This window comes from Mus caroli, chromosome 15 (assembly GCF_900094665.2).
Source record: "Mus caroli chromosome 15, CAROLI_EIJ_v1.1, whole genome shotgun sequence".
Classification (NCBI taxonomy): domain Eukaryota; kingdom Metazoa; phylum Chordata; class Mammalia; order Rodentia; family Muridae; genus Mus; species Mus caroli.
Window position 1 is genome coordinate 70,693,769 of NC_034584.1, and position 20,990 is coordinate 70,714,758.

The window sequence follows — 20,990 nt, forward strand, 5'->3', positions numbered from 1 at the left end:
AAAAGGGAAGGCGAGGCAGGAAGACTGCCATTACTGTGAGGCCATCTTGGGAGACATAATGAGTTCCATGTATGGGACCCAGGCTCAAATAAAAACAAATTAAAAATTAATGTCAAAAGAGGAATCTAAGAGCTTGAAGTTGCTATGTGATGCCTGCTCAGCTCAAACTACACTTGACTGGATCTCTTTCCTTGGCAACACCCGTTTGTGTGAAGAGGCAAAGATATTGTCACAGTTCACAACATATGAATGTTTGCCATTGGTTTCATTTGCCACTGTATGTGTGTCTCTGTGTGCATGCTTGCTTGCATGCATGCAGAGACTAAGGCTGTCATCTGATGCTTCTTGTTGTTTTCAAGACAGGGTTTCCCCATGTAGCCCTGGCTGTACTGGAACTCGCTCTGTAGACCAGGCTGGCCTCAAACTCATAGATCCTCTTGACTCTGATTCCAGAGAGCTGGGATTAAAGGTGTGTACAACTATGTCCAGTTTTTGTTTTTTTGAAGCAAGGTCTCTCTATGTAGGCTTGGCTGGCCTGGAACCCACTACACAAACCAGGCTGGTCTCATGAACTCATAGAAATCTGCCTGTTTCTGCCTCCTGAGATTAAAAGTGTGTCCCACCAAGCCTGGCTCCTATGGCTGGCTTTAAAAAAAAAAAAAAAGGTGTTGGTATCCAAATGCAGGTCTTATATTTTCATGGCAGGCAGTTTCCCCACTGAGCCATCGACCTAGCCCTAACACTGGTTTTGATGTCAGGGACTGTCACCAACCTGCTGCTCACAAGGTACTTTGGCTCCCTCTCAGAACATGACCCTAAGTGCTCTGTTGAGCAGATGCCCTCCATCATGTGTAGTATCCCTGTCCTCACCAGGGCGGAATTCTGGCTTATGAAGTACCCTGCAAAGAGGACAGCCAGCCAGCTGGACCTGGCCCAGAATGAACACAGATGGTGAAATTAGCAGAAGAGGGCATGAGAGTAATTCAAAGTGTATTCCATATGCTCAAAGTTAGAAGGGGAAGCAAGACAAAAGGAAAGCCGAGTAGACCAAGGGAGATGACTCAGCAGGCCGATACTTGCCTGATGACCTGAGTTTGATTCCCAGAACACAAGTAAAGATAGGAGAGAATCAACTCTACAAAGTGGCCTTCTGACATCCATATGCATACGGTAGCACGTGTGTGCTACTCCCATATACACAATACACTTACACCAGTAGTAGTAGTAGTAGTAATAGTAATAATAATAATAATAATAATAATAAAGTTAAAAAAGGCTAAACAAGGCAAACAGAGGCATAAAATATACAAAAATATAAAATGACCCAAGCTAAAGTTCCAGAGATGAGGAGCCAGGTCTCTGAGCCAGCTGTTTGGTAGAGTGCATGCCTAGTTTGCATAAAGCGCCAGCACTGACTAAAACCAAGTGTGACTGCACACGCCTAGAATTTTACTTGGGAAGCAGAGATAGGAAGACCACAAGTCCGAGGTCATCTTCTGGTATATAGTAAATTCAAGGTCAGCCAGGATTACATGAGACCCTGTCCCAAATAATTAGAAAGTTGGGGTGCAGTGATGGTTCATCAGTTCAGGGTGCTTCCTGCTGGTGCAGGACCTGGGATAAGTCACCAGCTTCCTCTCAGCGGCTCACAACGGTCTGCGGCTCCAGTTCTAGGGAATCTGATACCCTCTTCTGGTCTCTGAGAATACTAGACACAGGCATGGTACAGAAAACATGCGGGCAAAACGTGCCCACGTACAATACATCTTTCTTAAAAAGTAAAAGTAGTTTTAAAAAAGTTATGGAGATGAGCACTTCCATTTACAGAGGTACTGGCAGAGAGAACAAGGACTGAGGGGTTGTCAAGATGGCTCAGTGGTAACAATGTACAGCAGTTGGAGGAGGAGGTGGTGCACACCTTTGATCCCAGCACTCAAGACGCAGAGGCAGGCAGATCTCTATGAGTTTGAGACTAGCCTGGCCTACATAGTTAGACCCTGCTTTTATAAGGAAGTGTGTACTGCATTTATAGAGGGCTCAAGTTCAGTTCTCAGCATGTTGCACTGCGTGGCTCACTACCACAGGTAACTCTGACTCCCAGGGCACTTGCATTCCTACACACACCCAAACACAGACACTAATTCAAAATAATAAAAACCGGAGCTGGGAAGAGGGCTCAGTGGCTACGAGCCCTTGTTGTTTTTGAGGAACCCAGGTTCTATTCCAAGTGCCCACATGGTAGCTCACAACCATCTGTAACTCCAGTTCTAGAAAATGTGACACCCTCTTCTGATCTCTGTGGGCACAAACAGACCCATGGTACAGACACACACGTCAGACACTCATACACATTAAAGAAAAAGACAGAAATTCATGAGGCTCAGCGAGCTGAGGAACAATAGCCGCAGGTTAGAACACCTGCAACTGCAGTCACGGGGAGAGAGAATAAACAAAAGCTTCAAGAAGCACTGCCTAAAAATTTCCCAGACCTGATGAAAGCCTTACAGCCGCAAGCCCCAAACTTCCACAAATCCCAAAGGGCAAAGCAAATGGTGTAACAGAAAATCTTAGGTCAGCCATTTGAAATCCGCAATAGAAAAAAATTAGCCACAGCAAAAGCATAAGACATAAAGGTCTGGGGTGTGACTCTGTTGGCAGATTGCTTGCCTCGAGTGTGCAAGGAAGGCTCTGAGTCCATTTCAATTCCTATCACCACAAAAACCATACATATAATCCCAGTATCCCAGGTGTGGAGGCAGGAGGACCAGAAGGTTCAAGGGTAGTCTGGGTTATTGAGACCCTGCTCCACAAAACAAAACAAACCAACCAAACAAACCCAGCAGAAGAGGCGCTGAAGAGTCAGCTCAGCAGCTGGGCGCACTTGCTGGCTGGGCATTGGGGCTCATACACAGGGTTTAATGGGAAGGCTTAGTTAAGGCTGAATTTTGTTTGTCCCCTTTAAAGTCTATTTTTGTGTTGTACCAATAATTTTAATCTTCAGGTATTTAAGACCATGCAGGTAGCCAGGTGGTGTTTGTACACAACTTTCATTCCAGCACTTGGGAGGCAGAGGCAGTCAGATTTCTAAGTTTGCGCCCAGCTTGGACTAAAGAATGAGTTACAAAACAGCCAGGGCTACACACAGGCAAACCCTGTCTCAAAAAAACCAAAATATTGCTGGGCAGTGGTGGTGCACATCTTTAATCCCAGCACTCGGGAAGCAGAGGCAGGCGAATTTCTGAGTTCGAGGCCAGCCTGGTCTACAGAGGGAGTTCCAGGACAGCCAGGATTATACAGAGAAACCCTGTCTCGGAAAAAAAAAAAAAAACCCAAAAACAAAACCCCAAAAAACCCAAAATATTAAAAAATAAAATAAATAAATTTTTTTAAATGTGCATGAGTATTTTGCCTGTAGGTATCTGAGTAGCATGTGTATGTCATGCTCAGGGAGTTAGAAGAGGGTACTGGATCCCTGAGAACTAGACTTACTGAGGGTTGAGGATTCTATTTGTGAGTGTGGTTTTGTTTGTGTGTTAGAGGAGAGGATCTTACTAGGCTGACCTTGAACTCCTAAAAGGGAAGGGATCTTGCTTCAGCTTCCCATGTGCTGGGGCTCGTCTAGTGCCATCACAGCCAAGCCTCCACTTTCTATGGCACGGACTCCACTGGTTCCTAACTTCTAGGTAGTCTCAACTCTGGGTCTCTTTAGCATCATCTCTTCTGGAAGTTTCTGCTGGAGATGAGGACTCGTGGCCGCTGCAGACTGTTGGTCTGGCTGGGATTTTGCACAGATCCCCAGCCTCGCCCACAAGGGGCTTTGCTATGTGTCAGATACTCGTGGTCACCACTGGGGACTAAGACACAAACTCAAGGGCGTTTCAGTGTGAGAGGATGACGTCAGTGAAATATACCACACTGACAGACTAAAGGAAGAGGCCATCATCCCAGAGATGGGTGGCCACCAAGGTCTGACACCCTTTCCTGATGGGATCCCTGGGGACAGGAATGAAAGGAAAGCCCCTGACACAATGATCCTTATGAAAACCCCAGTTATATACCCAGCAGAGAAATACTTGCTGGAACAAGGTCTGGTCCGACCTTTTCCATGGCCTGCCAGGCCATGCTCTGTCCCCATGTCACCGTGTCTGCCCTGCCTGGCTGAGGCTCCATTGGTCTGAAGCAGCACTGCCTGTCCTCAGCGTCACAGTCAGTACCTCTTCTTAAATTTAAAGGAGCCCAGCCCCTGAGAACAATTCCTCTATCCCTCGTGATGCAAGAATCAGAGGCCATTCCTTCATTCTCTACAAGAACCCAAAGACACAACCCTGAGCAGACACATCCCCACTGAAGGTGCATCAGCAGCCCTCTGGAAAGGACAACAGGGCCCCAGATGTCTAGCTTTTCTCCTCAGTCCCTTTCTCTCCTCCTCCCCCTCTCTTATATTTTAAGTCAGGTCGCACTTAAATATAGGCTGGCTTCAAATTCCAGATCCTCCACTGCTTCCACCTCCAAGTGCTGAGGTAACAAGTATGCCACACCACCTTACCTCCCCTTCCCTTCCTCCAAGGCTTTGTTCACTTCCGCAAGTGACTAAGGACACTATCCATGAGGTGGCTGGCCTGCCTGATGACCCTGGTTCAGCAAGGACTTAAAAACCCTATTAATGGGACAACTAACAGTCTAGAAAGCTGCATCGTGCAGTTCTCTCTGCCACCTCAGCCCCACCCTCTCCCCCAACCCACCTGCCTCCTCACCTGCTAGTATCCTCCTTTGATGTGACCAAGGTTGTTGCCCGCCCACTGCGAACTGGCAGCTCCTGTGCCCTTTCTTCCAGCTCTGGCTCCAGCGAGGAGCCAGTGCTACCATCACGGCTGCCCCTCCCTGGGCTGTTGTCCGCAGAGGCTCGAGGAGACTCAGTGTTCTGTTTCAGCGTCTGCAGTTTGGCCAGAGGAATGATGTCGCAGTTCTGTGGGCGATGCCACACGGTGCGCTGCGAAGCAGCACTGTAGTAGTAGAAGCGTGATGTATTGGGGTCAAAGAGCTCCCACCACTGGTCCTCGCTGGTGCGCTTGATGCGCACACCGGCTGGCGGGTCCCACACGCACTCTCCGGTGACCAGGTTGGCATACATACGTTCGCGCGTGCGTGGTTCGATGATCTCCACCCACTCCAACCTGTACAAGACAAAAGCGTCAACCAAGACCTTGGCTCTCCCCTTACTGTACAGGGGCTTCCACCAGCTGCTGAGTGCTCCTGCATCTGGTGCTCCTTCCTAGGAAACCTCAGGGCGGCAGGGCCTCAAACCTGCATCCCTGTCATCCCTTTTATTTATAAAAAGGTAAATCACTCTATACAAGGCCGTGTTCTCGAATACAAGTACGTTTAATGTTAGGATGCAAGTGTTTAAAGGTTGCTTTCAAGTTTTTTTTTTTAAAGATTTATTTATTATATGTAAGTACACTGTAGCTGTCTTCAGACACACCAGAAGAGGGAGTCAGATCTCATTACGGATGGTTGTGAGCCACCATGTGGTTGCTGGGATTTGAACTCTGGACCTTCGGAAGAGCAGTCGGATGCACTTACCCACTGAGCCATCTCACCAGCCCGCTTTCAAGTTTTGATAACTTATGGTTTACTTTTATTTATGCATGTGTATGTGTACAATGCTCTGACAGGAGAGGGCAGAAGTCTCTTCTAGAGCTGCAATTACAGTCTTATTTAAGCCAGTACCACGAACACAAGGGGCCAAATTCTGAACCACCGAACCATCTCTTCTGCCCTCAAAATTAGGGCACAATGGTGTTCTGGGCAAGTCCTCCTACCCTCTTTAATATGGGTCTGATCCTATAGCCCAGGATGGCCTAAAAACTTGTAGTGATTCTCCTGCCCAAGCTTCTGGCTCTGTAACTGTTTAAGGTAAATACACAGTGAATGTCAGGGAAGGCCTAACAGTTCATAGTAAAGAAAGAAGCGGCACAGCCTTGTTTGAACTGACACATATCTGTTTATATCTGTACAGTTCTGCAGGAAACTCAGATAGGAAAGCAAAAAAGGCAAGAGGTGGGTGGAGGGACGGCTCAGGGTTAGAGCATTTGTAGCTCCTGCAGAGGACCCAGCTTTGGTCCCCAGCACCACATGGCAGCTTACAACTGTCTGTAACTCCAGTTACAGGGGATCTGACACCTTCTTCTGATCTCCATGGTGTTCATACAAGCACAGGCAGGCAAAACACACATACACACACATAAACAGATTAAAAATGAAAAGAAGAAAAGAGGTTTATAGGAGCAGTGGGACTGGTGCAGCTTTCTCTCGGCCTCTTCAGCTGTGGCTGTGCGTGTTTGTACACACATGTGAGATGCATGTTTGTGCACACATGTGAGATGCGTGTTTGTGCACACATGTGAGATGCGTGTTTGTGCACACATGTGAAGATGCACTGGATACACTGAGGAGGGAGTATGGACTCAGGCTCTCACTTCCCAGCAGAGCCAGAGCTTTCCCTCTGTCTCCCTTTAAAATGATCTGATTTTTGCCCCCAGATTTTATAATGAAAAATTTCAAACATGTGAAAATATACTAAATTGGAACAATTATTTCGACATTTACGGTTTTAGATTTTTTTTGTGATTACTAATGTCAAACACTTTTCTCAAATTCCTGAAAAACCCACAAGGTGCACAGTGTTGTTTTCTCTTACTGACCCGAGTGGGCTATTTCAGACACTTGCTCTCACAGACGTCTGTCAAAGATGCCTCACCAGGATTCATCTTTGTGACTTGTCTGTTTATTCTCTTTTGCTTTTTAAAAAAGACAAGTTTTGTCAGGCAGTGGTGGTGCACACCTTTAATTCCATCACTTGGGAGGCAGAGGCAGGTGGGTTTCTGAGTTCAAGGCCAGCCTGGTCTACAGAGTGAGTTTCAGGAAAGCCAGGGCTATACAGAGAAACCCTGTCTCGAAAAACATAAAATTAAATTAAATTAAAAAAAAAAAAAACAAAAGCAAGTTTTAATTTTAGTGAGTAGGATTTATAAAGCCTTCCCTCATTTTTTTTTTTTTTCTATTTCTTTCTGGTTTCTGTTCTACTTGTAGGTCAAGCATATTCTCTTATAAATTAACTTCTCAAAGTTTTATAATGTTGCCATTTATTCTGATGTCTTGGATCTGCCTGGATGGACTGATTTTGTTTGCTTATGACAGTTCATCTTGCTACACAGTATCACTGTCTCCATGATGGACAGAGCAGCTTTACAAGTGAGCACTCCGTGTGAGCCCCTTATGACTTCACCTCTGCCTCTGCATGCGCCTGTGTCAGGGAGCTTAGGAAAATGAACAATCTTGTAAAAACCTGCTTGCAAACTCCCGGGCATCCTTTCCTCCAGAGCTGCTTTGGTTACTCTTCTTTCTTTTTCTTTTTAACTTTCTACAGTGTGAGAAAAGAACCGCCGACTCTGCATGTAGTACGCGTGTATTTGTTCTGCCTCTGAGCCTCCCTCAGATCTTACCACTCCCTTTCTTTCTTTTAAACTTTATTGAATGTCTGAGCACTCTGCTGCATATACATCCACTGTCTGAAGAGGGCGTCAGATCCCCCTATAGATGGTTGTGAGCCACCATGTGGTTGCTGGGAATTGAACTCATGACCTCTGGAAGAGCAGTCACTGACTTAACTTCTGAGCTATCTCACCAGCCCTACCACTCCCTTTCAGAAAGAGATTTACTCTGCAGTCTGAGCCAGCCTTAAATTCATAGTCCTGTTGCTTCAACCTCCCAAACACCTGGTTTTACAGCTGCGCCACTGCACCGAGCTCTCAGCTATTCTTTTTAAAACTTTAAAACTGCATTCCTGTTTATTTAGTGTCTGTGTGTCTGTGTGTTTATTTGGGCGTGTGTTTGGAAGTAAGAGGACAACTTATAGGAGTTGATTCCATTCTTCCACTACGTGGTCCCTGGGATCAAAATCAGGTCGCCAGGCTCAGCAGCAGGCACCTTTACCTGCCAACCCTAACTCTTGGCTAGTCTTAACCTACTTTTACTTCCTCATGAATTTTAGAATTCATGGCCTGCCAATTTCATACAAACTCTGTTCCTATCTTTGCAAAATCTGAATACTACCGATTGACGCATGGAGAACAAAGACATCTCTGTGACACTGACATCTACCCAAGCGGTATCAATCCAGGTCTAAGGCCTGTGTGCTGCAGGCTCTCAGCACACTCTTCTTGGCTATGTCCCACTGCCTATGCCTGCTCAGCTCTCTGAGGCCCTCACCCTCCAGCTCCCATACCCTTCAACTGAAATACTTTACAGCCAGCATCCCAATGCTGGCATCTCTGGGGATATGCTTCTGCAAGTTACTTGTGAAGCCTTTCTTTGTGTACTGGGCCACCACCTTGGTCTGACTCCCTCTCTTTTCCCACTCAAGGTTCTACACTTCAGATATAATGCAGGGCTCTCATGTTCTTAGCCAAGAGCCATACACTGTGATGGTGATGGGTAGGCTCATGTCTGTCTGTGTCTCTGTCTCTGTCTCTCTCTCTGCCTCTGTCTCTTAACTCCCCTCCCCATGCCCTAAATAAACTCTATTCTATACTATACTATCGTGTGGCTGGTCCCTCAGGGGGAAGGGATACCTCAGCATGGGCTGGCAGAGGCACCCCCTCCCCCATACCTGACTACACCTCCACCAAAACATATCCCCTCTCTATCTTTTTATAAACACAACATTGATCATGGTGGTTTGTCACAACAATTGACACTTGGGGTATTTATTTCCCTCTGTGAATATTCCAATGACCTATGCCACAGAGAACACTGAGTGTGTCAGCCAGGGATTCCCTCGACACTACTAAACACATGCTACCTGACTAAGACCCTCAATGCACCTCCACAGTTGGTCACATTTCTGTGTTCTGCAATAGGCCCCAGCATTGTGCTTAAGTACCTGGTACCACAGAACAAACTGGAAGGAGTCCAGAGCCACCGTGCACACGTGCTGCTCTCGGTTGGGGAGAGCACCTACCTTGAGGAGTTTGAATGCTATGCCCATCATCATCTCTGGCATTTGAACACTTGATCCCCAGTTGGGGGTGCTGGCTGGGGAGGCTTCAGAGGTTTGGCTCACTGGAGGAAGTTTATTACTGGAGGCAGGCTTGGAGTTTAAAGACTTGGGCCATGACCTGAGTTCACCCTCTCACATCTCTTTGCTTCACGCTTATAGTTTGAAGATGTGAGGCCTGTGTTCTTGCTCCAGCTGCCATGCCTCTAGACACCCAAATAAATCCTTTTATATGCTGACTTGGTCGTGGTATTTTATCATAGCAACAGTCTACATCTACATCTGTTCCAGTCAACATTTCCTGTAGACCTTTCTCCTTAGTTATCAACTCAAGTGTGTGTGCGTGTGTGCATGTGCGTGTGTACGTGTGTGTGTGCTTGTGTGTGTGTGTGCGTGTGTGCCTGCCTGCATGTGCTGTGACTGAGGTTTTGGATTTTGATTTAGACTTTATGACCATCTTCTCTTCCCTCCAGCTCAACACTGCACAGAGGGGCTGAAGGCTTCAAGGACGCTTGAGTGTCCCTGCACCAACACAGACCAGCTGGATTCTTGTACCTAACAATCTAATAAAACCGTAAACATGCATGTGGATGCTAAGAGCTGACAAAAACTAGGAGAGAAGGAAAGGAAGGGACCACAGCACAGACCCCTCCTGCAGGCCCCTGCAGCACAGCTAGCACATGCTGATGTGAGAAGCATGGTAAGATGCAGACAGCTACAGGAGCTGTAGAGGAGCTTAGCTGGGACAACTGGGCTTTAAACACTGCTGAGACAAACAAGCACAGTGGCTTAGCTTGGCCGTGGAGGCTGAGGCACAGGAGTGCTTAGTCCAAAGTTCAAGGCCAGCTGGGGTAATACGATGCCATGATCAATCAGTCAATCATGGGGATGAATATGCTATATGGATTTAAGTTTGAGGGTTTCATGTTGTTCTTTGGAGGGGACTTGGGGCTGGGCTTTGAGACAGAGTCTTCCCTGGATTGGCCTGTGGGCATGTCTGGGGTGGGAGATTGTATTAATTAAGTTACCTGATAGAGGAAAACCTAGCTCTCTGTGGGTGAAGCACCGTCTCCCCAGCAGAGTAGAGATATCTAGCTAAGCACAAGCAAAGCAAGCGAGCATGCAGGCAACCACTGCTTTCTGCCGGACTGTAGATGCAACATGACTAGCTCTTTCCCCTTCCTGTCTAGACTTCACCACAAAGACCTGCCTCTACCTCCCGAGTGCTGGGATTAAAGACATGGGCTATCACTTTGGGCCTAATTGCTTTCTGTCAGGGTATTTTTCTCTGTAACAGAAATGAAACTGGAACAAAGCACAAATTCATAAAGAAAAGAGAACAGACTCAGAGCAAAGTGGTCAGAGGAAACTGCAGCAGGAGAGGGGTGGAAGTGGTTAGGGGCTATACTAGTCACAGCATCTAGAAGAGGCAGGAATGAGCAGATACAAATATATTTAAAACATGGGCTGAACGTTCTTTAAAAAAAAAAAAGATTTATTTATTATTATATCTAAGTACACTGTTGCTGTCTTCAGATGCACCAGAAGAGGATGTGAGATCTCATTACGGATGGTTGTGAGCCACCATGTGGTTGCTGGAATTTGAACTCAGGGCCTTCAGAAGGGCAGTCGGTGCTCTTAACCATTGAGCCATCTCTCCAGCCCTGGGCTGAACTTTTTAGAAGATTAAAAAGCACCACAAACTTCAAGCACTTAAGTCTCCAGGTAAAGGTACCTGTCACAGCCAGGGAACAGTGAAATGTAAGATAACATAAACCCAAAATCATGAAAGGTGTCACACATGCTATGGGGTAGCCACCATCAGACAGTCCTGGAAACCTAGTGTGTCAAAGTCTTGGTGCCATTGTCCTGCTGCAGGAGGTTGTAGCTGGGATAAGAGGACACAGGAACCATTACCTGAACTGACATTAAGGAGACCTTAGTTATGACCTTAGTTAGGGCACACAGAACACAGTGGCAGGGCCCTGAGAAAAAGCAGAAGTCTTCACAGCAGCCATAAAAAAGGGCTGGATGTGAGCTACCCAAAAACTCCAGTGAGGCCAGAGACCCTGGGGGCAGGGCATGCCTAAGCTGCCCGTGCCTTGCACAATTGCACTAACTTGACAACAGACCAGGAGACTGGGCCTCACTTCCAGGATCAGGAGCCCAAAGCAACTCCTGAGCTGCTGCCAGGCAGAACAAACTCAGGCCTGTTGATGCTCTAGGTTCTCCTGTGCTTCTGCTCTGACTGAAGCTGGAAAAAACCATCTAGGATTGGTAATCGGATCATCTTAATCTTAGAACCCTTAATGGCTGGACTGACTTCAATGTGAACGCTCAGTAGAGAGCACAGCATTCAATCCCTACAACTCGCCGTTCATGTTCTCTTCTTCAGTCTGAAGCACACGACATGTAAGTGTATCCTGGTCGTGGCAGAGAGCACCCCTGCTCTTGTTGGCATGGACTCCAGCTTTGCAGTGACAACTCTGACCAACAGACACCTCAGAACTTGGCTGGCACTTTAGGACAGATTTGCTGAGAGAACACTGAGAAGGAAAATCAAGCACAGACATGAAGACAGATGTGCACAGGGGTTCCACGGAACTCCTGAAGCAGGGTTGTGGAGGCAACTGTCTTGGGCCAGAAGTTCTCATGCAGGGTCAAATGGTGAACAGGGTCATAATGTCTGGAGACATGAATGAAGCTGCCATAGTAGAGGAACTGACAGGAGAGAGGGGCAAGGAAGGGGAAGCAAGACTTCTAACATGAAAATAAGCAGATGTGAAGATCCGGGGCAGAACTCGATGGACACGCTACTGGCTGCCCACAGACCCAGCAGGTGCAGGTTGCTCCAGGGTGGTACCAGGTGACAACACTGAAGGAAGGTGGTTGCCTACAGGGCAGTGAGAGGCTTCAGGTACCTCACTCCTCTGCAACTGATCTTCACCGACCTTCTCCCTAACCTATATTTAGATTTTACCAAAACAAAGCCTCGGTACTCTCCAAAGAATTTTCCCGAGTGAAAAAGAAAGCTATTAAGCACAGAACAATCTCTTAATCCCTTTTTAAAAAATGTAAGTCTTAGTTTTGTTTAAAATGTCCTTTTAAATCAATGCAATTCAATGATCTGCTCTCCGCAAAGAATGGGGTTTTATTCCCTTTGCAGCACACTCCTGTGCATGTGGGCAGAAACCCAGCCCTTTAGGAACATTCTTGGCATCTCCTGGGGGGCAACATTCAGCCATGATACCCAAGAGAATAAAAGGCACAGGAGGGGGGAGCCCAGGACTGACACCCAAAGCCCGGCGTGGGTGTGACCTAAAGATGTCCACAGTGAGTGGCTTCAGAAAAACAGGGAGCGCAGTCTGGGAAGCCCCGTGGACTATGTGGATCTGAGGAAGGGAGACATACAGCACACGGCCACATGTATGTGTAGGCCTCATGAGCAAGTTGGGGAGGGCAACTTGAATTAAGGAAAGCACAGCCTGCACATAGCATTGGAGCTGGGGTCTAACAGTCATGCTCTGGCGAGTTAAGTGGGTAGGAAAGCAGGTTAATTGGCTGCTGGAGAGCTGCTCACAGTGCTTCACTGCGAGCCAGGACTCAACCCTATGAGAAGCAGGAGGCACTGACGTTTGGTGGCTTCCTACGGACCCACCTGGAGATACAGTGGGCAAGGATTATTTGGTGATAATGTTTGAGATTGATTGTGACACACACCTAGCTCTCAGGAGCTATAGGCAGGTGAATGTCTGTGAGTTCAAGGCCAGGCAGGGCTACACAGAGAGACTCTATTTCAAAAAACAACCAAAGAAGTCAATGGAAACACATGGGTAAGCTAAAGTACCCCAGAGCCTCAGAACTTTCAGGACATGAACAGAGGGTATGAAGTCTCAGAAAAGGGAAAGGCAATTATGAACAAGATAATAAGAAGAAATGGGTTCCAGCCAGCCACAGTGGTGCAGGGTTGAGGGGATGCTTGTGAACAGCCGTGTGGGTGCTTTAATCCCAGCACTGGAGCACAGAGGGAGGCAGATCTCTAAGTTCAAGGCCAGCCTGGTCTACAAAGAGAATTGCAAGACAGCCATGGCTACACAGACAGAACCTGTCTCAAACAAACAAAACAAAAACATAAACAAAAGAAAGGGAAAAAAGAAATTGGATCATTTTAGAGTTGAAAGTTGGGTTAACACTTCACACCACACCCAAGTATAGACTCCAAATTGACTGGCACGCCATGGACTGGGATGTAACACAGTGGGAGAACACTTGCTTGGCATCCATGAGGCCCTGCATCTAACTCAGAGCACAAAACAAACAAACAACAACAAAACCTGGTATTGGAAAACTGAGTGAAAGATTAAAAAAAAGTCTGAAGATGAACTGTGATGTGTACAGTGTGCAGGGTTTATCTTTCTGAAGATGAACTGTGATGTGTACAGTGTGCAGGGGTTTATCTTGCTCTGCCATTAAAGACCTAACGTCCAAGCTGCACAGCACCCCAGCAGGAGGCTGCCTGACCCCTCTAAGGGTCTGGCGAACGACGGTGGGTATACACATAAGCCCTGCTGTTGTCAGTAGTTCTGTCTGTTTGTGTGTATGGTATGGTTTTACGATGCCTGTGCACCACGTGTGGGCAGCGCCCGCAGTGCCCAGAGAGACAGTTTTGCAGTCCCTGGAACTGGAGTTACAGATGGCTGGGAGTAGCCATGAGGGTGCTAGGGGTCTGGTCCTCTGTACGAGGAGCCAGCGCTCTTCACTGCAAGTCATCTCCCATCCACTGCTTTTTGTTCTCTGAGACAGAGTCTCATGCATCCCAAGCTGGTATCAAACGTTTCATGTAGCTGAAGCCAGCCTTAAACTTCTGATCCTCGAATCCTCTACTTCCCAAGCACTGGAATTATCTCCCTATACCACTAGGCGCATTTTATGTAGTACTGTAAAGTGTAGGGCTCTGTGTATGTTAGGTAAGTACTCTAACCAGTTGAGTACAAAGACCACTTTTATATTGGTTAAGGGTACCAAGTCATGAAAAGGCTGTGGAAACCACTTAGATTGGACAAGGCTAAGGGGGGCGAGAAGGCAGAGGCAGGCAGAACTGGCTGACAGATTCTATACTACACGGGGACAGAAGTGCTATACATATAACTGGGAATACATGGTCTCTATGGTTCAGGGTGTCAGGAGATCAAGGCCTGTGTCAGCATCAGATCTGATCAGTGACTGTGTCCTGGTTATGTGAGTCACCTGACAGACACACACTCAAGCATTCAAGGCCTAAGGCAGAACACTTGTGACTTGCCCAAAGTGACTCAGAAAGGACAGATGACTGACTGATGGTGACGACTCGGAGCAAGAACACATGGACATTTCTGAGACTGTTCTTTTTTTTTTCTTTCTGTTAATGTGAAATTGTTTTCAGATAAAAAGCTGATGATTACTGGCGTCCGTATGGACGATGCCCAGAGTGCCCAAGAAAATGGGCGAAGTTCATATGTGCAGCCCAAACATCAACATTATGGGCGGGGGGGGGGGGGGGGGGACTGGCTGGCCTCTGCCAAGTGTGCAGGTGTCCCCACAGTGAGCGGCTGTGCTGAGAACACTGGACTAGAGAGACAGGAGCAGGAACAGCCACTGGAGGACGGTGAGAGAAGGCAGTGCACATAGGCAGCCATGTGAGCAGACTGGGAGAACTACCACAGGTGAGTCATCAGCCCTGGAGCCACACGACCTTTTCTCTGAACAGTTGTTCCCCCACTTCCCCGCGGCCGGCATAACTCATCGGGAGTGGATGCTGCCTCCTTACCTGGTACTCGACCCTGGAATCCTGGGCTCCTGCTCATCGACATGATGGCTTCTGCATTCATAATCCTGTGTCTGTGACATTGCCATCTGCTTCCTTAGTGCTGACGTGAACAGTTGTCAGAGGATCATCAGGTTGCCTCCTCCAGCATCACACAGGAAGAGGCCACACTAGGGAGAAAGAAAAGTGGCTAAGCACTGATGGGAAATGCAGGTATCAAGTGATGTTCACACCACACATGAAATTACAGTCCGTCCTTCTCTCCTGCCAGATAGCTGGCTCAATAGAAAGCAATTCCCAGGCCTCAAGACTCCTTGGGGAAGCCACTCCCAGCCAGCTCTCTTGTACAGAGGGAGAGCCTGATGGATAACTGCCTCCTGCTGGGATTCCACTTGGGCCAGGGCAGGGGCATGAGTGCTTCAAGAACTATAAAGCTAGAGGATGCACTGAGCACCCAGGCCTCACCTGTGGATGACGTCTGGCCCCAGCACAGGATGCTGCACATGGGGAAGTTACTATGGAGATGAAGCTGGGCACAACATACACAGGGTATGGCCTCATGCACAGTGGAACTCAGGCATGCAAGGCACACACAGATTCCTATGACAGTGAACAGGCTCTCTCACAGACAGATTGTGCTGTTTAGAAAACACATGGAAAGGGACCCCTGAGCCTATGCTCATCCAAGATATAAAGCCATCCATGTTATAAATGTGAAGGCTGAAAAAACAAAATGAACTTTTAGGAAAAACCAGAGAATGCTGGGTTTTATAGTGGGGTCAGATCTCTGAAACAGTCACAAAACCAGCTCCCAAAGAAAAAAATAGTGAATAAGACTGTAATAAAATTAAGATTGAAGATATCTACTTATCAAGAAACCAAGAACAGGCTAGGTGTGGTGGTGCATTCATCTAGGGGGCAGAAAACCCTGGTCTCCAGAGTGAGTTCCAGGTCAGCCAAGGCTACAAAGTGAGATCCTAGAAGGGGGGTTGAAGGGGAGGGAAAGGAAGAAAAAGAAGAAGAAGAGGAGGAGTAAGAGAAGGAGGAGGAGGAAGAGGAGGAAGAGGAGGAAGGGGAGGAAGAAAAATGCAAATCCAAAATGCAAATCCAAAATGCAAATCCAGGCGTTTGCTACATAGAGCGCCCAGCTATGGCATGCGTGATCTGAAAGCAGGTGCACTAAACATATAGTCAATGCTGCCGATGAAATGATAAAGAAGCGGCAAGTAGACAGTGCAGACTGCAGTTATGGAGACCGCTCCATTTCATTCCTCAGGAAGTGTTCTTGAAGGCGTGTGACATAAGCACTCAACAAACAGGAAAGACAACAACTGCCAAGTGCTGGCAAGAGCAAGAAGAGCACTTACATCCCAGTGCTGGGGCTCAAGGGCCCCAAAGGAGAACACATGCATCAACCTGACCACGTCACAGAGGCCGCTGTGGCAATGGCAGCAGTGCTCTCTCTACAGACACGGGAGGGATGCCAAGTGCACACCAACTCCGTAGCAGGAAGTGAACCCATACACACACTAGGGTTTCCTGTTAAAAAGCCGAGAAGCACTTGTGGCTGTATTAGAATCAGATCTGACAGGCTCAGGACTCAACAGTGCCAGGAGGGGATCAGGGGCCATACGCTGTCTCCAGCCAGGGCGTTGCTGCTTACACAGTGCTGATCCAGGAAGCTCACAGTGCTGCAGGCTCTGTATACAGGCCCCTCACCCCCCATCCCCACCACACACAAACAGCCAGGGCGAACAGAGTATCACTGGGGTCCTGTCTTACTCTTTACCGACTCCCAGATGGCATGAGATTTATGCCTTCCCTCAAACCAGGGATATTAACTGCTAATTTAAGGACAAATTCAAAAAGGTTCTAATTACCAGGTAAGCCAGGTAAGGTGGCACACACCTATAATCCAAGTATTTGGGAGACCAAAAAAAAAGAAAAATAAAATTTAGAAAGTCACTAGGTCATTCCTTAAAAACATATATTCTACTAAACTGGAAATATTAAAAAAGTATAAATTTCTAGTTATATCACCTAACAAATTAAAACTGAGATGAAATATTTAAGCAGATCTAGAAGAAGGCCGGAGAGAAGGCCCAGTGGTTAGAGCACTGGCTGCTGATTTGAGAACCTAGGTTTGATTCCCAGCACCCACATGGCAGCTGGTAACCATTTGCTACTCTGCAAGGAGCTCATTGCCCTTCTCTGGCCTCAATGGGCACTTCATATGGTATACACATAAATAAAAATTAATAAAAAAATAAAAATGCGCTAACTAAAAAAAGTTCTGGCCCAGTAAGATCCACTGGGTAATTTAGCAGACCTTTAAAGAGAAAGTAACGCCTGTGCTTCTCAAACTAGTTCATAAGCTAGAAGGCAGCCTCGCCCACCACCACACCGCCAATACCACACTGTGTGAAATGGGAAGAGGAATGGATGGAATATAACCAAGCTCTTTTTATAAAGCTAGGAAAGACACTAGCAACACCATCAATAAAAGAAAATTATAGACCAATTCCCTGGTGAGCAGAGATGCAAATAGTCTCAACAAAAATACTTGCAAATTGAATTCAAGAACTGTGGGGAGCTGAAAAACTCTGACTGGGTAGGCAAAGATAGGGTAAAATCCTGAGTGAATGTATTGTTGGCACGGCACGACTGTGCCGAGAACCAATGCCTTCCATGGGTCAGGCTTGGAATGGCAAAGCTTCCTCTGGTCCAAGTGTGAGTTTTTATGAACAACTGACCAGTGGTGCAAACACTAGCAAGCCCAGTGTCCTAGCGTCCCAGTGTCCTCCTACAAGGGGCTCAGTGGCACCAACAGAGGTGGCCTATGGGGACCAGCTAACTTCTCCACAGTGTTGCACATAACCAACAGGCCCACCTGAGCCCAGTCTATCCTTTTCTCACGCTCTCACAGTCCCTGTCAGCTTTCCGAGAGGTGAGGTGCTCAGGACACACACGGTAAGGAGCACAGCAGAAGGTAAGACCATGCTGCATTCCACACAGCCTGGGGTAGTTCAACAGATGTAAACCAATAAATGGAAACTATCAAGGACAAACATCATACAATCTTTTTCCGTTTTTTTTTTTTTGTTTTGTTTTCTTTTTCTTTTCCTTTTCAGAGCTGAGGACCAAATCCAGGGCCCAGCAAGTACTTTACCACTGAACTAAATCCCCAGCTCCATATGATCAACTTGATAGAGGAAGAAAAGGTTTTTGACAAAAATTCCAACATCTTTTCTTGAAAAAAGTTCTTAAGAAACTCCAAAGAGAAGGACTTTTCAACCTAATAAAGGCTCTATACACACAGCCTATGGCTAACACACAATTAAACAGTGAGAACTCCAAGTGTCCCATTAAAATCAAGAACAAGAAAAGGGAGGCCAGCCTGGTCTACAAAGTGAGTTCCAGGACAGCCAGGGCTACATAGAGAAACCCTGTCTCAAAAACAACCGAAAAAAAAAAAAAAAACCAAGAAAAGGGTATACATTTTCTTCACTCACATTCAATATTGTACAGGAAATAGTAGTAAAAGCAGTCAAACAAGAGAAACAAATAAAAAGGACATAAATAGGAAAGAAAGATGTCAGAGTCTGCTTATTTGCAGGTGAGCTGAGTCTTTATGCAGAAGACCCCGAGAATTCACAAACACTTTCACAACGCTAGTGAAAGAGACAACAGCCTTCATAACCAATGCCAGATACACCAAGAACTAAGAGAAACAATTTCATTCACAATGGCCTTGAAACAAACCTTGAAAGAAAGCTAATCAAGCAAGAGAAAGATGTCAACACGAAATGTTCAGTGCACTGAAGACGGGGAAAGACACGAGAGAGACAAGGAAAGCTCCATGCTCACGGGCAGGAGTATCCTGAAAAACAGCCATCCTACCAAAAGCAACTGACATACTATGTGCAATCCCCATTAAATACCAACACCCTCTCATCTCAGCACTGAGAGAACAATATTAAAATCCATATGGAAGCACAAGAGAGTTTAGATAGCCAGAGCAATCATAAACAAAAGGGTGTGCTGGATGATAACCGTCCTTGATTTCAAGCTGTACTAAAGAGCTATAGTAATAAAAATAGCATGGCGCTAACACAAAAACAGACGCACACACAGATGAATGGAACAGAATCAGGGAGCCAGAAAGAAGGCCATGGAACTACAGCCATTGGTCTTTGCACACAAAGGAGAAACAAGTATCGTCACCAACAGTGCTGGGGACGCTGGGGAGATGCCGCAGAGGAATGAAACTGGATCTTCCTTTCACCCTGGACAGCACTCAGCTCTAAAGGGATCAGCAACCAGAACTAAGACTCTGCAGCTGCTAGAGGGAAAGGAGAGAGAGCACTCCAAGGTCCACGCACGGACTTATGCATATATCCTCTTCGGCTGGCACAACCCAAGAAGAAAGACAAAGTGCTTTTAAATTTCTAATTTTATTAATTTAAATTGTATGTGGTATGGATGAGAGAGAGCAAGCGAGAGCGTTCGCATGTGAGTCTGTACGTGTGAGTGCAGGAGGACAGAGGAGATGGAGTTACAGAAGGTTGTGAGCCACCTGACATGGGTGCCCCAGAAATACAAATTGTTAGTATATAGTTTTTTACAAATGTTCAACATTCTTGCCCACCAGAGAAATGCAAATTATTGACATTTCAGGTGTTTTTTCTGACCTTTGTCAGAAAGACTGTCATTGCGAGAACAAGTGACAAGAAATGCAGGTAAGGATGTGGGAGAAAAGACGTGGCCACTGTTGGTGGGAATCTAAAGTGGCACAGCCACTTTGAAAATCACTGTGGCGGTTTCTCAAAAAAAAAAAAAACACAACTAAAAATAGAGCTATCACGTGACCCGGTTACGTCATACCCGGGCATAGCCCCCAGAGGGCTCTGATTCCAACTACAGAGAGAGACACTGGCAAGCAATGTTCACTGCTGCTCCAGTCACAATCAAGGACACCCGGTAACCAATGAACAGACCATGAAAATGTGGTGGGTACACTGGGGAATAAAGACATATGACTTTGTAGAAGAAAGGCTAGAACTGAAAATACACTGAGTAAGGCTGAGTAAGGCAGCCCTGGCTCAGAAGACACACACCATACATTCTCCTCATATGCAAATCCTCGCTGTGATCTTTTGGACTTGTATGTTTAATTTGGAATGTCTGTAGTGGTTAAGAAACTAGCAAGGCCTCATGAGGCAGGAAGCATCTCATGGGGGGAGGGGCCGGGCTGTAGAGCACATGATATGAGTAGATCAGAGAAATGTTGGGGATGAAGAGATCTAAGCTGAATGTTGGCCAGGGAAGAGGAAACAGGAGAGGGTTGTGGAGGAGGGGGACCTGAAACTAAGGATATGCGAAAAGATCTTATAGTAATCCACTCCTTTGTAAGCTAATTTAAAATATATACTTAAAAAAAAAAAAAAACAAAGAGTCTGAATTACCCTTCCTGATTTATGCTGTTCCCAGAAACCACAGGGAGATGAGGGACAGAGACAGGACAATCCTTACAAGCTCAAGGGTCACTTGGCCTGGCACACTCAGTGAATGACAAGAGGCTGTCTCGAGCAAGGGGGAAGGCAAGAAGTGACAGGTCAAGTGTCCTTTGACCTACACACACACACACACACACACACACACATATAAAAAAAAACCAGAATCAGTGTCGACTGTGCAGGTGTTCCGTACCTACAAACCTGAGATGAAAGACAGGCATCACCATGCTTTCAGCTCCAGCAATTTTTCTAAAGATTACTTTAGATGCATGTGTGTGCACATGTGTTTGGGAGCGCAGGGTGTATGAGTGTAGAGGTCAGGAAAAACCACTTGGTGTTCTCCATTATTCTCCATCTGCTCCTCGGAGGCAGACTCTGCCTCTCAACACAGAGCTCACTAGAAGCCAGCAAGGCCCTGTATTCTCTTGTCTCTATCTACTTCTGAGCTGGGGCTATAGGGGTGTGTGCGTGCGTGTGTGTGTGTGTGTGTGTGTGTGTGTGTGTGGTATGCATGGCTTCTTATGTGATGACTCACATTCTGTGGTGACCCACTGCTCAGCACTGATACAGAAAATTACAGTTTTTCTGGTTTTCTCTAGTCTATCTGGCTGGA

At 46.6% G+C, this 20,990-nt stretch overlaps 1 protein-coding gene across 2 annotated transcripts in view; it reads right to left on the reverse strand.

Annotated features, from left to right (window-relative positions):
- Arhgap39 (Rho GTPase activating protein 39) overlaps nucleotides 1-20,990 on the reverse strand; it is an 89,830-nt gene that overhangs the window by 22,958 nt on the left and 45,882 nt on the right. For both annotated transcript variants that reach the window (XM_021182994.2, XM_021182993.2), the window contains exons 2-3: nucleotides 14,865-15,031; nucleotides 4,755-5,174 (exon numbers count right to left, since the gene is read on the reverse strand). In XM_021182994.2, the coding sequence (XP_021038653.1) occupies nucleotides 4,755-5,174; nucleotides 14,865-14,950 (506 nt within the window). In that variant the 5' untranslated portion in view covers nucleotides 14,951-15,031. The remainder of the gene's footprint in view (nucleotides 1-4,754; nucleotides 5,175-14,864; nucleotides 15,032-20,990) is intronic.